We start from the raw sequence: 17059 nt of genomic DNA on the forward strand, positions 1-17059 counted from the left end.
TTCCTTTACTCTTATTAAGAAAGAGAAAGGCAAACAGTGAGCTACATCCCAAAGAGAAAAGACATTCGTGGTAATAATAATGTTCAACAGTGAAAGAATCCAAACAAAAGACAAATATAAAACCTCTGGAGAGAAGACTCATGATAGCCTGTTTCTTTCACATATATACACTTCCTAGGAATAACATATTTAAAAATCTTTAATCAACCATAGTTATTTGCTAGTAATAAACTTGGGATACTCTAAGCATATTCTTCATTCTCAGTGTAGAAATAACAGAATGTTGGAAGAGGATTTGTGATTTAGGGTTAAAAAACAGAAAAGGAATATTGTGGAAATACCTAACAAGCTAAAAAGAAATAAGAAATGTACCGAATGTAAATTTGGGAAGCCTATGTTTGGAGAATGCTGGAGGAAATATGCTGAAAATAAGCAAATGCACAAGCTCCCCTGAGTCTGTGAATGCAAGTGCAGCACATTCAGAGAATCTGGTATATTATTACAAATGATGGAAATGTATGCAGTAAGTAAGTGTCTTAATAAGTCAAAATATAATCCTTTCTCAGGAACTTTTATTTCGATATTGTTGCAGTCTATGCGGTCACAGTAAGTCAAAATTGGGGTGGTGGCTTAGAAGTTCTTTCCCTTTGTCTGTAATTTACGTGGCTTCGCTGTAGATGGGGCAGCAGAGATCTGGGGGAAGCTGTACCACGGGAAGGTAGGGTTAGCTATGATAAGGCCAGAGATCTAAAGAAGTTTCACACCCTTCTCTCCTAACTGGCAGACCTTTCAAGTGAACTAGCACAGGGATGTAACTAAGACAGTGGATCAGAGGAAAAGGGCCCTAAACAGGCCCTTTAGGGCTATTGCTCAGCCAAGGGGCGGGGGTCGCTCCGGCCAGGAAGGGCAAGACTCTGGAGGCGGTGGCTGGGTAGGAGAAGCTGGCAATCGCTTCTGATATAAGAGGCCAGAAAGTGTCGCAGAAAAGCAGTCAGGGTTGGAAAGATCTGGCCGGTCTACAGGCCAGGCAGGAGCCGCTGTATTCAGGGAAATCACACAGGCAAGGACCAGAGTTTGTGACGTTACAGAGTCAGCAGCATGTCACCGAGCACTGATGTCAACATGATTCACCCAACCCTAAATGAAGTCCTCCACCTCCAGGGGCCAGGCAGGTAACAGAAATGTGTGGAATGGGTACAGTAACTGGCAAACTGGCAAGTGGATGTCCTAATGGAAGGAACTGCTCAGAGGCACCATATTGGAACGAGGGCCCAGGGCTGCCAGATCTCCTTACTATTGAAGAGAAGCCAGAAATTAGGACTTTATTAGCAGTAAAGCCAGTTAAAAATCCAGAGGAGAAAAGATACCATTCATAAAGACAACAAAGGCACAGACTGTTTAGAAATAAATTAGTGAGAAATGTTAAGATGGTTATGATAATTGACTTAAAAAAATAAAGAACAACAAATAATGATGAATGAATGGACGCACCATATTGTTAACTGGGAAGACTCAAGTTTGGGGACATGTCAGATTTTTTTCTCCAAAATAAAGTTTAGAATTTGAATGCAAATTTAGTTAAAAATCCGAAGTGGATTTAAGAAAAAAAGCTGAAAGGCGATGCTAAAGTTCTTCAAGAAATATATACAAGTACACAAGTGAAATAATGAGGAGGGATGTTTAAAGTGACAGTGTTAGGGATATTTATGAAAAAGGACAAAATGGGACCAGCTCTAAGACATATTAATGTGTATTATATTGCTATGGTAACAGTTCAGAACTAGTGCATTAATAGATAGTATGAATTAAATAGATTTCAAGAACAGATGCAGATATTCATGGGATTTTAGTATATTATAAAAATGATGTTTCAAATCAGTGGATTCAAGTAATGGAGTAATTAGCTAAATCATTAGAAGAACTGGTATGGAGTCCTCACTTTTGATATCAAAATAAATTCGATGCTTTAAACATTTTTAATTAAAGCACCAGAAAAAAACCAGCATGGTATAATCTGCTCTGATATTCAAGCGAGAAGAACTTTCTAAACAACTTTTGAAACCAAGAACAAAAACAAAGGCCTATCAGCTCAGCAAGGCAAAAAAACATCCATTGTGAAAACAAAAACAGCCCTTGCCTGAAACTTTCTCATGACCCTGAATTGCTCTCTGATCCTTTCTATGCTTTCTTCTTCACTTTAAAGTCAAGTTTCTTGAAATTCACCTGCGCTGATGATTTCTCCATCACTCAAAGCTCTGCAGCCTCTGTGGCCCTCACCACTGCACTCGTCTTGCTAACTCTGTTGGTGGCTGCGCACGCCAAAGCCAAATGTACTTTTCAGTCCGTGTTTATTTGATTACTAGGCAGCTTCCCCCCGCCCCCCGCAGTGCCCCCCACCCCGCCCCCTGCCCCCTCCCAGCAGCTTTTGATATGGCCAAATATTTTCCTCTCTGTGGAATGTTTTTCGCCCTTGATTTCTGTTTATTTAAATAGTTTTAAAAAGCCAAGGTAGAAGTGTGTGTGTACACACACACACACACACACACACACACACACAGATATAAATTTTTAAAGATATCTAACTATAGTGCTTCTTGTATTTTTTCCCACAGTCCCGGCCATTAAGGGGACTTTATTAGCTCTTGCTTTTTCGCCTCCCCCTACCCCTTTGCATTATGCTCCTTTAGTCAATATTCGAATCCCTTTCAAGCAAGTTGATAGCCTTCTCTGCTAGTTTTCTCTCAACTGTTCTGCTATTCTCCTTTCTCTTTGGGGATTTTTCTTCTCCCATTTACCCTTTAAATGCCCCTTTCCCCAGGGCTTCATCATCAACTCTCTGCCTAGCATGCCCGAATCACCCACATGGTCTCACCCGTAGCTCCTCTGAGTTTTGGGAGATCCAACTTAATAACAGACATCGCCTCTCAGATGTCTCATAGAAACCTCACACTCAAAATATCCAACACAGAACCATTTCTTCAAAACCAACTCCTCTCCTTACATTCCACCCTGCATATTCACTCTCCTAGAAGTTATCTTCACAATTCTATTCCTCACCTGCCATACTAGTCATCTCTTGAACACCTATCAAATCTGTCTCCTTTTCCTCAGCCCATAGCCTCTATGTAGGTGCTTACCACTTGTTGTGTGGGTTACCTGGTGTAGCCCCCTGAAATACCCTCTCCCCACCAAATGCAGGCCCCACCCAAAATATTATCTTCATTCTGCTACCAGAATAATCTGATCTTCTTGGACATAAACACTATGCCATTCTCTTGCTTACAAATATTCCAAAGTATCCCTGTTTCTTTAAGGGTAAGTTCAAGTCTCCTGGTTAAGCACACAAGACCCATCATGATACAGCCCTTGCTTACCTGATATTCCCCCCTATGGATCCTTTGTTCTAGCCATGCTTTGTTTACTTGCCGCTCTCTGAACTGGCCACGCTGTTTCATGCCCTTGTACTTGAAATTGCACCCATCTCTCTGCGTGAAATGTCCATTACCTCTATCACACTTTAGCTAGCTACCTTCCATTCACCCTTCAAAATCCAGCTTAAATATCACCTGCTCTAGGAAGTCTGATTTGTGTTCACCTGCTTAGCAATCCACCAAGTACTCACCATCCATTGCTTGGCCCTGGGAGGCCAGACACCAAGTCTTAACTTTTCTTGGTATCCCCAGCAACTGATACAGTGTTTGGCAAAGCAGTTGCTCAATCGTTGTTAGATGGATGGATGGATGAATGAATAAATGAGTAAAGAGATGAGAGGCCTACAAATCCTCGCCAGTCACCTAGTTGCCATTTTGGAAAGTTCATCCTGCAAAGATGAGGAAATGTCGATGCAGGTGGTGGGAAGAAATAGAGCGGAGATGGGGGAGTGGGGGAAGACAGGCCTGGTCCTGGAGAGTGCAGAGGAGGCCTGGGAGGGTGTAGCACTGGAGAGAGAGGGAAAGAGAGGGGTAGGTGCAAGGAGATGTTAAAGAACAAGTGGTATTAATTACAGTAAATTAAATGGAGAAAATTATATATGAAGGTGAGATCAAGTGAACATGCAAGGGTGAAAGAGGCAGTACCAGAGACAAGCAGGGCCCACTTTATCACTTTACTGCATTTCATCTGGAGCACCCGCCCACTGGGAAGGCATCACCAAGTTCTCGAGAGACTGGTGTTTGTGCTGTACGGTGCTCTACATACAAAACGGTATCCTGTGGCTTTTCAGATTTTAAGACTGACAGACTATTTCTCTTAGGCCCCAAGTCTAAGTTCTCAGAAGTCAGGACCATACATCTGGGGAGGCAATTCTGGTTAACAACCCAGGCTTACTCTAATAATCTCAAAGGATGGTGGGGAATTCACTAAACAAAATAAAGAAATTTCACTCAAAACACATATGCCCCTACAGAACCTGGCGGGGGTCGCTGGGGCAATGCTACTGTAAACTCAACCAACAGTTGTATTTGGGTGTGTTGGGACTCCAAGCTCAAGTCACTTAAATATTTATGAGGGTCCAGGCAGTGGTGTCCCAGCTGAGGACTGAAAGATGTAAAGGCCTGAGTGCTAACTTCCAACAGGACCAGTCTAGCCAGGGAGAGAGGCATGCACACACATACCATCAAGACAAGAGTCAAGTGCTATTGATGCCTAGAGAAGAGAGCAGAAACTGTGTGAAAAGTTGAGGGTTCCTGCTGAGGCTAGCTAGGAACTCTTCCAGGTAGAAAAGAAGGGAAAGGGTTTTCAGGCAGAGGGGAGTTGGAGTTCCCTCCACGGGGCAGAGGGGACCAGAGCTGGTGGCTGGGTGCAAGGCCTAACTATGCAAGGGTGGAAGTCTCCAGTGCTGTCTGTCAGAAGATGTTTCCCTTCAGTAGCCAAGATGCAGAATTAAAAAGGTAGATGGTGCTGTCATTAACGAATACAGGGAAAATTGGAAGGAGGAAACTGTGGGGATGAGCTCACCCCCAAAGGCACCCTATGTTTATTTTAGAGGAACAAAAATAATTCAAAAGGCATTTGGAAATTCTATCTCCCACAAACCAAAAGAACAAAACATAGATTTCACTCTGGTGTTGAATACAGAATAACAGATTGCCTACTCTCAGAAACTGATTGATTTTTCTAATTCATTAAGGATTATTTGGATAATAGGAAAACAATTTAATAAATCTAAAAAACTGGGGGAGGGATAAATTAGGAGTTTGGGATTAGCAGATAAAAGCTATTATATATAAAATAGATAAACAACAAGGTCCTACTGTATAGCACAAGAACTATATTCAATATCCTGTAATAAACCATAATGGAAAAGAAAAAAATTTTTTTTAATCTCTCTATAACCACTGTTATGCCATCCTTTCTTATAGGGTAGTGTGAGGCTGAATTATTTTATTATTATTATTTTTAAATATAGTTCCCTGTGCTAAAGATTAGGACCTTGTTGTTTATTTTATATAAAGTATCAATAGTATGGATCTGTTAATCCCAAACTCCTAATTTATCCTTCCCCCACTTTCCTCTTTGGTAACAATAATTTTGTTTTCTATGTCTGTGAGTCTGTTTCTGTGTTGTAAGTAAGTTCATTTGTATCATCTTTCTAGATTCTACATATAAGTGATATCACATGATATTTGTCTTTCTCCGTCTGACTTATTTCACTTAGTCTGATAATCTCTAGGTCCATCCATGTGAGGCCAAATTATTTAGTTGGTAATTATTTTAATGAGACTATGAAATTCTACAAGTCCTATCAATTTCTCCCCAAAGCATGACTATATAACTTTTCCTTTCAATACCATTTATTTGACTAAACACAGTAAAAATAACTTTTCCAAGTTTTTTTTTTTGTGTTAAAATAACAAATGATATTCTGCCACAGAATGCTGTTATTATTAACGCTGATAATAGCTCCAATAAGAAATATTTACAATTATGTCTCATTTTGGAATAACAGGTAATTGTCTTATAGTTCTTTTAAAAATAAACAGAATAAATAAATAAACATAGCTTCTACATTATTTACTGCAGCTACACCCTTAATGGAACCTGGTCACGAAACATAACAAAAGCAAAAATGAAATTCAAATCAGACTCCCGGCCGCAAAGCATTGTTGACTGAAGAAGCTACAAGATGAACCTTTCACTCACTGAAGGAAGCAGGTGCGTTTCCATGTATAATGTATATTTTTAAAAGCAATTATTTTGTATATAGAATGTGATTTAATAAAAACCTCCCTCTATCTGCAGACTGACAAACAGGAACCACAAAGGGGTGTCTCTACAAATACACAAACCCCCATGCATAAATGCAAAGCCTGTCAAAATCCTTTCCTGTTCTCCTAAGCTTAAAAAACTGTAATTCAACACAGTGGTGAGCTGAAAGGGCACAGATACAAAACATGTCTATTGTTAGCCTTCTATTAGATAAAAGTGTGTCATGCATAATAGAAAAGATGGTGTTTCCTATGGAAATCTATTTTGAGATGCATCCATTTAAAGGCAACTGAGAGCTCAAAATCAAGTTCAACTGAAGAGAAACAGAGCCCAAGTAAATACTACAGAAATGCACAAAGACATTCGAGAAGGAGGAGACCTGTGCTAAATCTTAATTCCAGGCCAACAAAATAGTTCCGAATTCAAGCCAGTGATTTGCCCTGAGGTCATTGAAGGAGCCAGGCAGAAACCACTGGCCAGAAGACATAGATATAATGTCAAAGGCAAGTGTGAGATGTGGAGGAGCGGGGGACCCTGTGACCCTTGCTCCCATGGGCTTTCTGCACAGGCTTGCTTATACGACTGTTCAGAAGGGTATTGGCCAGCAGCTGTGCTGCATGGACTCCAGCCCAGGCTGAGTCACATCTAATAATAGCTCTGAGTTCGTTCTTAGACAACATGGTTAGAATCCTCCAACAATCAACGGTGAAGACATACCTCGATTAATATTCCATTTCATTGCTGGGTAATAAATCTTCAGCTTTGCACAACATAAATGTTGACAAAGATACACACAGTCACCTTATTTGAAAGCCTGATTGTATAATTTTATCTAGTGGAGAAAAACGGACTCCTCTTCATTTCAACAGGCTAGATAATTATCCGGCTCTATAATCGATGCTTTTGGAATCCAAAACATGTTCCAGTATAATTCATATCACCCAAAATCTCATTAGCGACTTACTCATTTCAAGGTATTCATAAAATAATCCCAGTTTGCCCATGGGCTGCAGATGGTAGTCCTGTTCCCATCGTGGGGCTTTCTTTTCTGCTCCCGAAACTGTGCGACACCGTCCAATTAGATTCATGACCCAGCTGCCAAAAAGATCAAATTATCAATCAGAATATTGTCAGACCAAGGGCATAAAAGTATTACTGATGTTTCGAGCTGAACACATCATCTTCCCAAGAATTTAATTTCTTGTTTTCATGCTCAATTTCTTTTTATTTCTGCCTCCCTACCCCAAAATATTTTGAAAAATAGTATTGACTACATACCTGGCTTTATCCAAATTGTAACTACTATGATTTTTCCTCCTACCTCCTTTTCATGTGGGCGTTTTAATTTTTAAAAGATACTTTCCCTCATTTGATTAACTTTTTTTTTTTTCCCCATTTCCCTGCTATTATCGAAGATGGTCTTTCCAGACTGAAAATCGCCAGAGAAAATAAACAAAGCATGGAGGCCAGTGTGGTCCAGGGCTAAGAGGAAAATAAGTCTGTTGGTGGCAGGGGGTGGAGCCTAAGAGACCACGGTGAGGATTTGGGCCGTTTTTCACTCTGAAGGAAGTGGGGAGCCACTGAGGGGCACGGAGCAGAAAAGGGACATACTTTGACACCGGATAAAACAGGTCCAAGACCCTACTTTCAGCTGAACAAATTAAAGACCAAAGGAGTGACATGCTTCCTCAAAGTCAGTGCAGAGCTTGCAGGAAACACAGCCCCAACTGGCGGCCCAGTGCTCTGCCCCCTACTGGATGCTGCTCCGCAGAGCAGCCTGGTGTCTCCTCTTGGGTTATGCATTTTTCTTTCTCAGAAGCTTGTGAGCCAAATGAACGCATCCCCACTTTTTTTTTTTTAATGTTTAGAGATACCTCTTTTTAAAAAATTTATTTATTTATGGCTGTGTTGGGTCTTCGTTTCTGTGCGAGGGCTTTTTCTCTAGTTGTGGCAAGTGGGGGCCACTCTTCATTGCGGTGCGCGGGCCTCTCACTATCGCGGCCTCTCCTGTTGCAGAGCACAGGCTCCAGACGCGCAGGCTCAGTAGTTGTGGCTCACGGGCCTAGTTGCTCCGCGGCATGTGGGATCCTCCCAGACCAGGGCTCGAACCCGTGTCCCCTGCATTAGAAGGCAGATTCTCAACCACTGCGCCACCAGGGAAGCCCCGTCCCCACTTTTTTAATGGCAATTTGAACTGAAAAGAAATCGGAAACAGTTGGCAGCGAAACAAGGTGTGCACCTGTAGCCTACAGGGCTGTTGTCCCGAAGCAACAGCTGGCTTGTGGTTTACTTGTCGACTTCATCAGAAGACGCACGACAACAACAAACAACTTAGCATCTGGCTAAGCTCCAGCTGACGACACAGCACGTTTGTGTGGATTTCACTGTAAAGACCACTGTATACATTGCACGTGACCACGCGTGTGTACACACACACACACACACACACACAGTGTTAAGAGGGGAATTAAAAATAGCTGACCATGGGCTTCCCTGCTGGCACGGTGGTTGGGGGTCCGCCTGCCGATGCTGGGGACGCGGGTTCGTGCCCCGGTCCGGGAGGGTCCCACATGCCGCGGAGCGGCTGGGCCCGTGAGCCATGGCCGCTGAGCCTGCGCGTCCAGAGCCTGTGCTCCGTAGCGGGAGGGGCCGCAACGGTGAAGGGCCCGCGTACCACCAAAAAAAAAAAAAAAAAAAAAAAAACTGACCATGATGGGTTGCCCGTTGCTACTGATCTCAGTGTTAACTGTTCACTGACCACTCCCCCAAGGTTTGCTAAGGGGAGATTTCTCTACAGTGAAACATGGTCCTGGGCTTCACAATCTTTCCCCACTTCTTTCTTCTATGACATTAGGGGAATAGCAGGAGGCTGTGGAAGTGGAGGGGATATGGACTCAGACACCCCTGCATCGGAATCCACACTTCACTGCTTATTCGTTATTTAACTTCAGTCAAAGTTCACATAAAATGGGGTGATAAAACCTACACTGCCCAGGGTTGTTATCAGGATTAAATGATTCAGAACGGGTGAGGTATTTAGGAAACTTCCTAACACATCAAAATCCCCTGTGTGGGATCATCTTTTGACCAACACAGCCTAACTGGCTGAGGCCAACAGTAAATGCAGCCTAAGTGACTCAGCATCTTGACTCGGATCTCACTCCAGCACTTACAAGAATGATGTGGAACGCTGGTTGCCTGGTGCTCCTTCCTAGGCCACAACCCAGAGCTCTGTGATCAGTCAAGTCTGAGGTTTGGCCAGGAATCCGCAGTTTTACAGACGTTCCAGGGGCCTTGTCGCGCATATGGCACCGAGGACCGCACACATCCATCACCCATCGTGACACCCAAACTCAAGATCACTGCTTTCTACTGGTTTACTTTTCACTCTGCCTCATACTTCCAGCCTCAGCCTCTTGCGGAATCCTCTCCATGCCCCAGAGAAGCAGGTCTTTTACTATCGGGGACCCAAACCCATGATGACTTGGATTCAGGATGAAACTTCTGTCCTGGCAGCCACTTGCATGACTAACTCATCTGGTACTTGTTTCTTGTACCGCACTGCCTGCCTCCCCCGCCACCAATCATATTAGGTCAAATGAGAAGGAATGACTAGCTTGCTTTTCTGATCTGCGACTCTGAGCCTCTTGTTCAGTCTGAGTTGAACCACTCATCTGTAGCAGGAAATCTTGGGTTGCAGTCCATTCATCACTGCCCTTGGTCTTTTGGATATTCTATTGGGTTATGATTCTAGTACAGGGATATCAGTCTGACTGCACATGAGAATCACATACAGAACTTTAAAAAAGTGCAGACACTGGATACTTCTTCCCCTGGCCAAGGCTGGAAGCTTTCTCCCTCTACCAGGGGTTACAAAATAATTTTCTTAGCAATTGACCACGCGTATTAGTGTAACAGTATCATAACAAATTGCTCTTTACTGAGTACTTATTATGTGTAAAGCATGGTGTGAAGCCCTTTACACCCCATTTTGTCTTTGTCTCCTCATTATCATATTTAATCCACATACTAATCACCATTTCTGTTTAGGACATTGCCACTGGCTAATTTTGAATACAAGCATCCTTCACCATCTGAATCTATTTTGCTCCTGAGTTTACTGTTCCTGAATTTGAAGACCGAGTGTGTAGAGTGAGGGATCCCTGCATTTCCGATTCTCTTATTGTACGTCTGTCTCTGATTCATTCTCTAGCCAAATCATATCTTGAGAAGAGACATTTCCTCTTGTTAAGAGTTTACTTTTGCTTATTATCTGAATAGCGAATATTCATTGAGGAAAATATAGAAAACATATAAAGAAGAAAATTACAGCCACCCATTATCTAAACAGCAAAGGACAATGCTAAGGCATTTTGGATATTTAACTCTATTTTTCTTAACATTTTATCATAAAATTTCTCCAGAGCAAGAGGCTTAATACAGGAGTTGTACTAGCCTTTTTGTCAAGTACAGAATAAAATTCCCAGGCATGCCCCAACGATCAAAAAAGTGAGGCTAGGAAGGCCAAAGGGCTCTAAGCTTCTTCTCAGGGTCCAACAAACAATTCTATTAATTTACTGATGTTTGTATTTGAAGCGTATGAGTCACTCATTCACTCAGTTGGCTCTTACTGAAGACCTACTAAATGCCAGGTGCTGACCCAGGTGCTGGAGAGACCCCCCCCCCACCTCCACAGATGGAGCCTGGATCACAGCACCACATGGCCTTCATTTGCTCTGAGAATCCTAGTCAAGGACCCCAAGTGGAGTTGGGGGTGGAGGCAGGTGAGTATATGGTGAAATTCATTTCACTATGTTCCTTTTGACATATTTAAATGGTGTGAAAATAGCTACTAAATTTTATAAGTTTTCTTTTCCCTTCCTATGTATTATTGGGATGGGTGTAGTTTGGGGTAGCAAAAGTAACTGATATATCTTTAGTATGTTAAAAGTTTGTATGAAAAAGTAGGAAGGAAACTGGCACCTTTACAAAGAGCAGAAGCAGTGATGGGAAGAACCCAGCCCACTCTCTAATTTGCCTAACATTTAGCGCAGGTGTCCCCAACCCCCGGGCCATGGACTGGTACTGGAGCGCTGATTTAGTGCTCCGAGTTTTCAAACAAGGCTAGTAGTAGAAATATCTGAAGGCGAAGTTCAGCTCACTGGAACTTGCAACAATGTGCTTACTTGAAGTGAACAGACCACAGATACTATAATACATCCTTTGTTTTTAAATATTTCATGTGAACAAGTTTCATTTTGGATGAATTTCTCAGTGAGTACCCGTTTAGGAAACATACTCTTCCCCTTGATTGTTTAAATCAGAAAATAGCTCACTGACAACAAATTATTCATAAAAATTGAGTGTTAAATAGTTAACCTATCTCCTTCAGAAAATGCTTTTTTTTTTTGGTAATGAGTTAATAATAAGCCTTTCCTCTATTTGATATATTTATTTTCACACAGAAACATAGTATTATTTGCACATGACCTACTTTTACTCATTGGGAAAAACCTAACTGTGAGCCCAAGGTAAGGGCTGTCTACTGCACAGCAGGGCAAAAAAATATTCATTTCACAGCTAAGATCAGAATCCTTTTTTGAGGGGGACGGTTTGAAGTGGGGAAAAGGGAGATGTCTTTGTTTACAGACAGACACTGATAATTCTCACTGAAGATGGAGGATAAAGCCCTGGTGAAGAAATGTGGAAGGACACACTGAAACCCAGAGGGTTCTGCTCTACAAAAACAGAAAGAAAAAACAAGAGTTTAACTGCTCTACAAAGAGAATGAACAGAAACTTGGTAATGAGGGAGAGAGAAGAAAGGTTAGGGGAGGGAAGAGAAAGAATGAGAAGGAAGTTGGACGTGACGGGAGGCAGACGGGGCGGAATGGCAGGATTCTGGAGCCTACAAAGAAGGGTGATAAGTAAACAACAACAGCAGCAAAATTCCCAGGTGTGTAGTGGGATAAGGGACTAAAAAGATGGAGGTTGTGCGTTTCGAAATTCAAGTTGTTTGAGTTTCTCCTCCATGCCCCAAAACATCAGTACGTCCTGCTCGTGTGAGTGGTTTTGCAGGTCACTGAGAAGGCTGCGCTCTGGTTCAGGCTGGCAGGAGCAGAAAGTACAGGAGAGGGAGGCAAGACAGAAGAGAGAGCAACAGTTTCGTGAGAACAGAAACTCAGAGCCAGAAATTATCTTGAAAAGGTTAATGTAGTAGGCAGAAAAACGGTCCCCCCAAAGATGTCCATATGCTAATACCCAGAACATACGAATTACGGTTGCAGATGCAGTGAAGGTTGATAATCAGCTGACTCTAACAGAGACGAGCCTGGACTATCCAGGTGGGCCCAGTGTAATCAAAGGGTCATTAAAAGTGGAAGACGGAGGCAGAAGAGAAGGGAGGAGTGATGGAGGCAGCTGTGACCACAGAAGAGAGTCACAGACCTGCAATCTTGCTGGCTGTGAGATGGAGAAAGGAGGTCACGGACCAAGGGATGCGGGTGGCCTCTAGGAGCTAGAAAAGGCAAAGATACAGATTACCACAGAGCCTGAAGGAAACAGCCCTGCCAGCACCTTGACTTTAGCCCAGTGAGACCTCTGCAGACTTCTGAGTTCCAGAACCACAAGACAGTAAATTCGTTGTTGTTTTGTGGGGCTTCTTCCCCCTATTTTCTTCCTATTGCCATTGAGTTTGGGGATACTTGTTGAAGCAGCAACAGAACACTAATACAATAAGCTCCTTGAAATATGCAGAAATTGCAGATGGCACTGGACTTGTCCACTCTGATATGGGATCGGACTTATGCGAAAATTAAAAGGACGGGGTGACCTCAGCTAACATCTGTTCTTCTCATTTCTAGGAAAAGAACAGTAAGTCAAAACTTTTGTAGTTATTTTAGACATCCGTCTCTCAACATGCTATGTAACCTGGTGCCTCAGGACCATAAGAGAACCTCTGTTCTTCAAAGCACGTGGGTTTGGAGCCATGGGGTTTTACATCTGAACCCCACAGTAGCCTCTTATTGGCTACATGAACTTGGGCAAATCACTTAACCTCATTAAAACACAGATTCTTCATTTGCAAAAGGGAGGTAAAAATAAGGATTGTTTGGATGCTTAAATGACAGGGATAAATAAAGCACTTAATACAGTGACTGGCACATACTAGAACTCAGCAAGTTACTATTACTGGTTTTTAAATGCATGTATAAAAGGAGGAGAGAGTTGTAAGAAGTTGTGGAAAAACTTAGTTCAAAGCTCCAACAAGAGCCATCTCTCAAAGGGCTATGATCCAACAGCCACCAACAATGGGCTACAAGGCAAAAACTACAGCAGATGGGGATTTTTGTTCAATATAAAGAAGGAGGTATTAAAATATAATTATTAAACACTGGATACATGTACCCTGTTGGTTGGATCATCTTATCTGGAGACCTTTAATAAGCAGAGGGTCTACTCCATTTTAGAGGTGGCTGCATGCAGCTAGACATGCAGGGAAATGACTTGGATGGGTGGGCCGTTCTATCCCTAAGATCACACAACTCGGTACTCACGGAAGTAACACCTCTTGTATGTTATTCCAGATCGCTTTTCCTCCCATGATGATTATCAGCTGTGTTGTCAGCTCAAGGAGACAGCCACCTGGGTCACACTGAAATATTAAAAAGAAAGTCCTATTTAAATGGGTCTAACATGAAAAAGTCATTCATTTTATTTTTTCTGGTATTCTTGTTTAGGCTAAAAAAAAAATCTAAGGAATGTACAATGAAGAAACTCTTCATTGAGCAACTGAGAGAAAACATGGGACAGCTTAACTTGTCAAGAGAACACAATTCTACAGTCACACCTCTTCATTTCTGTATTTTCCGAGCCAATAAACTGGGTCTCCTGGATAGCCCACAAATTTGCCCTTAAAGAATGCAATGTAGAAACACGAAGAGTAGTAGTTGACAAACTGGAATAAGAACATCTTCATGGTTAGGCTGTTCTCATAGTCAGTCTGGGTCCTTGGGAGTTCTGTAGTTAAAAGAAATGTTAAGATTTTAAAATTGTGAACAGCTTTGAGACGGTAATCAAAGACACTGATACATGAGTTAACATGATTAAAAAAAATACAATTCACAGTTTCCACTTCAGCTGTTTTGAATTTCTTAATATAGCTACTATGTTAATTCCAAGTTTACACATTGTTGTAAGAGTTTCTCCCCCATGAACACAATGTCCCACAAGGCAGAAAACAGTCAACTTTTCCTTAAAATTTATAAGCACAATGATATCAAATAGGCAAGAACTGTCTTCTTTCAACGTAAGACAGAAAATTAAAGTTGAACAGCCTGCTAAATGATATTCTCTTGTCCTCCTGAACTGCAATAAGGTAGGCCTGTTGAAGAAAACAAACAAAACACGGGGCAACTTGCTAGAAGCATCTGGGGAAGACAAAACAGGTCATCCTTCTAGTTTAGAATTTAAATCTGTCTTATCATTTTCAGAAGATGACCACTCCAAAGATGACCATTTGGAGAATGACCCAGCCAAATGCAGCATGTGGGAAGCACTTAACTTTGGCTACTAAGCAGCTGCCTGGGATACAAGCCAGAGAGAAGAAACCTTTATTATAAAAGCCAGAGCTGATGAGAATGGAGCTATATTAATATGAACAGCGTGGGGGGAAGACACGTAACACTGTGATTGCTTGTCCTCTCAGCAATGCAGGAGCAGATCTGCCACTGGAACCATGACCCTCTTCCACTTGTTTGCAATAAAGAGACCATTTACTTTCAACAATAGGGTACATGAGCTAATGTAACTGAAAATATTATTCAGCACTGATCTGTTTACATAGAGCTTGGGCTTTATAATGATCGTCTTTGCTTTGTCCCTTTTACTAATGCAAAGCAGGAGATAATTCATTTCTCGTACAGGCTGGAGAAAATATGTTTACACTTGAAAGTTTCTAAAAATGGTAACATACTGGAATTGAAATGCCTAAAACGTACAGTCTCTATTTTTACCTGATTCTAAAAATGGCTTAGACATCACGCTATATATATAGCAGGACCTTACCAAAGTTAGTAATCATGATTGCCACTTTCTCATATATGATGTTCAGGATCATGATGATGATAAAGCTGATGAGGGAAGCGGTGATGGACGTGGCCATCTGTGGAGTCAGATACTTCTGGATTGGGTCTGTTCCATTAAGGTTTTTGGGAAGTTTTGCAGAAAATACAATGAACACTGAGAGCCTGTAGACGATGATGCCGATAACTGAAGCAATGATCAAAAGGATCTGAAAACACAATAAACACAGCAGCATGAGACTCACAAATGGTTATACTTTTACACTTAAAAACTGGCCCCATGCTCAAATGGACAACATGCATTGTGAAGTGATGTAAATCTCACATAAATGCCACAAGAGAGGTGAAAATCAAGCACGTTAAATTTCAAAGAAAGGAGAAGAAATGATGGCAGTCAAAAGAACTGGTGCGGGCTTCCCTGGTGGCGCAGCGGTTGAGACTCCGCCTGCCGATGCAGGGGACACGGGTTCGTGCCCCGGTCCGGGAAGATCCCACATGCCGCGGAGCAGCTGGGCCCGTGAGCCATGGCCGCTGAGCCTGCGCGTCCGGAGCCTGTGCTCCGCAACGGGAGAGGCCACAGCAGTGAGAGGCCCGCGTACCTCAAAAAAAAAAAAAAAAAAGAGTTGGTGCACCCACTAATGGAAGATATTAACAGCAGGAGCAGCTGTGAGCAGGGAATGAGAGGGTCTGTGGGAACTCTGTACTTCCTGTGAATTTTTCTGTAAATCCAAAAGTGCTCTAAAAAAGAAGGCCTAATAAAAAGAGGGGGGGAGAGAGAGAGAGGGAGAGAGGGAGGGAGAGGGAGGGGAGGGAGGGGGAGAGAGAGAGAGAGAGAGAGAGAGAGAGAGAGAGGGAGAGGGAGAGGGAGAGGGAGAGGGAGAGGGAGAGGGAGAGAGCGAGAGCGAGAGCGAGAGCGAGAGATGGAGAGACAGAGAGAGAGAGAGATGGAGAGACAGAGAGAGAGAGAGATGGAGAGGGGGAGAGAGAGAGAGAGAATCTTCAGATGGGGTAAAAATGGAGTAATTGGTAGCATGTTCTGGTAGAAGAAAAAAGTCTGTGATAGCAGAACCAGTGAAAACATCCCTTTGTAGAATAATAATTATGGAATTATTTAGGTTATGAATGAGTCGGTTTTGCTCATTTGTAATCCATTAAGAGGATATGTTTCCTTCCAACAGAGCACCTATTACTGACTCAGGGGTCAGCATGTGCTGGCTGTTGTCTTCGTTCCCGCAGCTGAGGAGATTCTGAACAGGACCAGTGAAGCTGCAGAGACGCCCCAAGGTCACTATTGGAAATGGCAGCAGGCAGGTCTCTGATGATAAACGCTTCACACACTTTTCGTACTCGGATCTTGAGACCTTAAACTGGCAGTTACTTATACCTGCACTTGCACAGGATTCATTTTCCTTGTCTACTGTAGTTTTGACTGCATAGCCCCAAGGTCAGTGGGGGTGTGTGAAACATAATCTGCGTGTGACTGGTAGGGTTTCACTTCCTTACTAGGCAGGTTTTCTCTGGCCACTGAACAAGGTACATCAAAGGTCCCATTTTTAAACTGCTTTCCCTACATCTACCTTCTTGGACACACTCCAGAAGCATGTATTCAATGTCTCCGATGGCTCGTGATGACTGCCGTGATAGAGAAAGCTACAAAGAATATGAATTTCAGTACCAAGCAAATCACGTCATGTTGTTTACAGTCACAGAGGGAGGCTGGTTGCCACCTGCGGAGGGCAGTAGAGGGAGTGATCCACAAGCATGGCCGGA

At 42.5% G+C, this 17059-nt stretch overlaps 1 protein-coding gene across 3 annotated transcripts in view; it reads right to left on the reverse strand.

Moving 5' to 3' along the window:
• ANO6 (anoctamin 6) overlaps positions 1 to 17059 on the reverse strand; it is a 202520-nt gene that overhangs the window by 18390 nt on the left and 167071 nt on the right. For all 3 annotated transcript variants that reach the window (XM_060166466.1, XM_060166465.1, XM_060166468.1), the window contains 4 exons: positions 15273 to 15498; positions 14056 to 14225; positions 13763 to 13860; positions 7172 to 7302 (listed from right to left, as the gene is read on the reverse strand). In XM_060166466.1, coding sequence (XP_060022449.1) covers positions 7172 to 7302; positions 13763 to 13860; positions 14056 to 14225; positions 15273 to 15498 — 625 coding nt within the window. The remainder of the gene's footprint in view (positions 1 to 7171; positions 7303 to 13762; positions 13861 to 14055; positions 14226 to 15272; positions 15499 to 17059) is intronic.

The sequence above is a fragment of the Lagenorhynchus albirostris genome, chromosome 11, assembly GCF_949774975.1.
Source record: "Lagenorhynchus albirostris chromosome 11, mLagAlb1.1, whole genome shotgun sequence".
NCBI classification, from domain to species: domain Eukaryota; kingdom Metazoa; phylum Chordata; class Mammalia; order Artiodactyla; family Delphinidae; genus Lagenorhynchus; species Lagenorhynchus albirostris.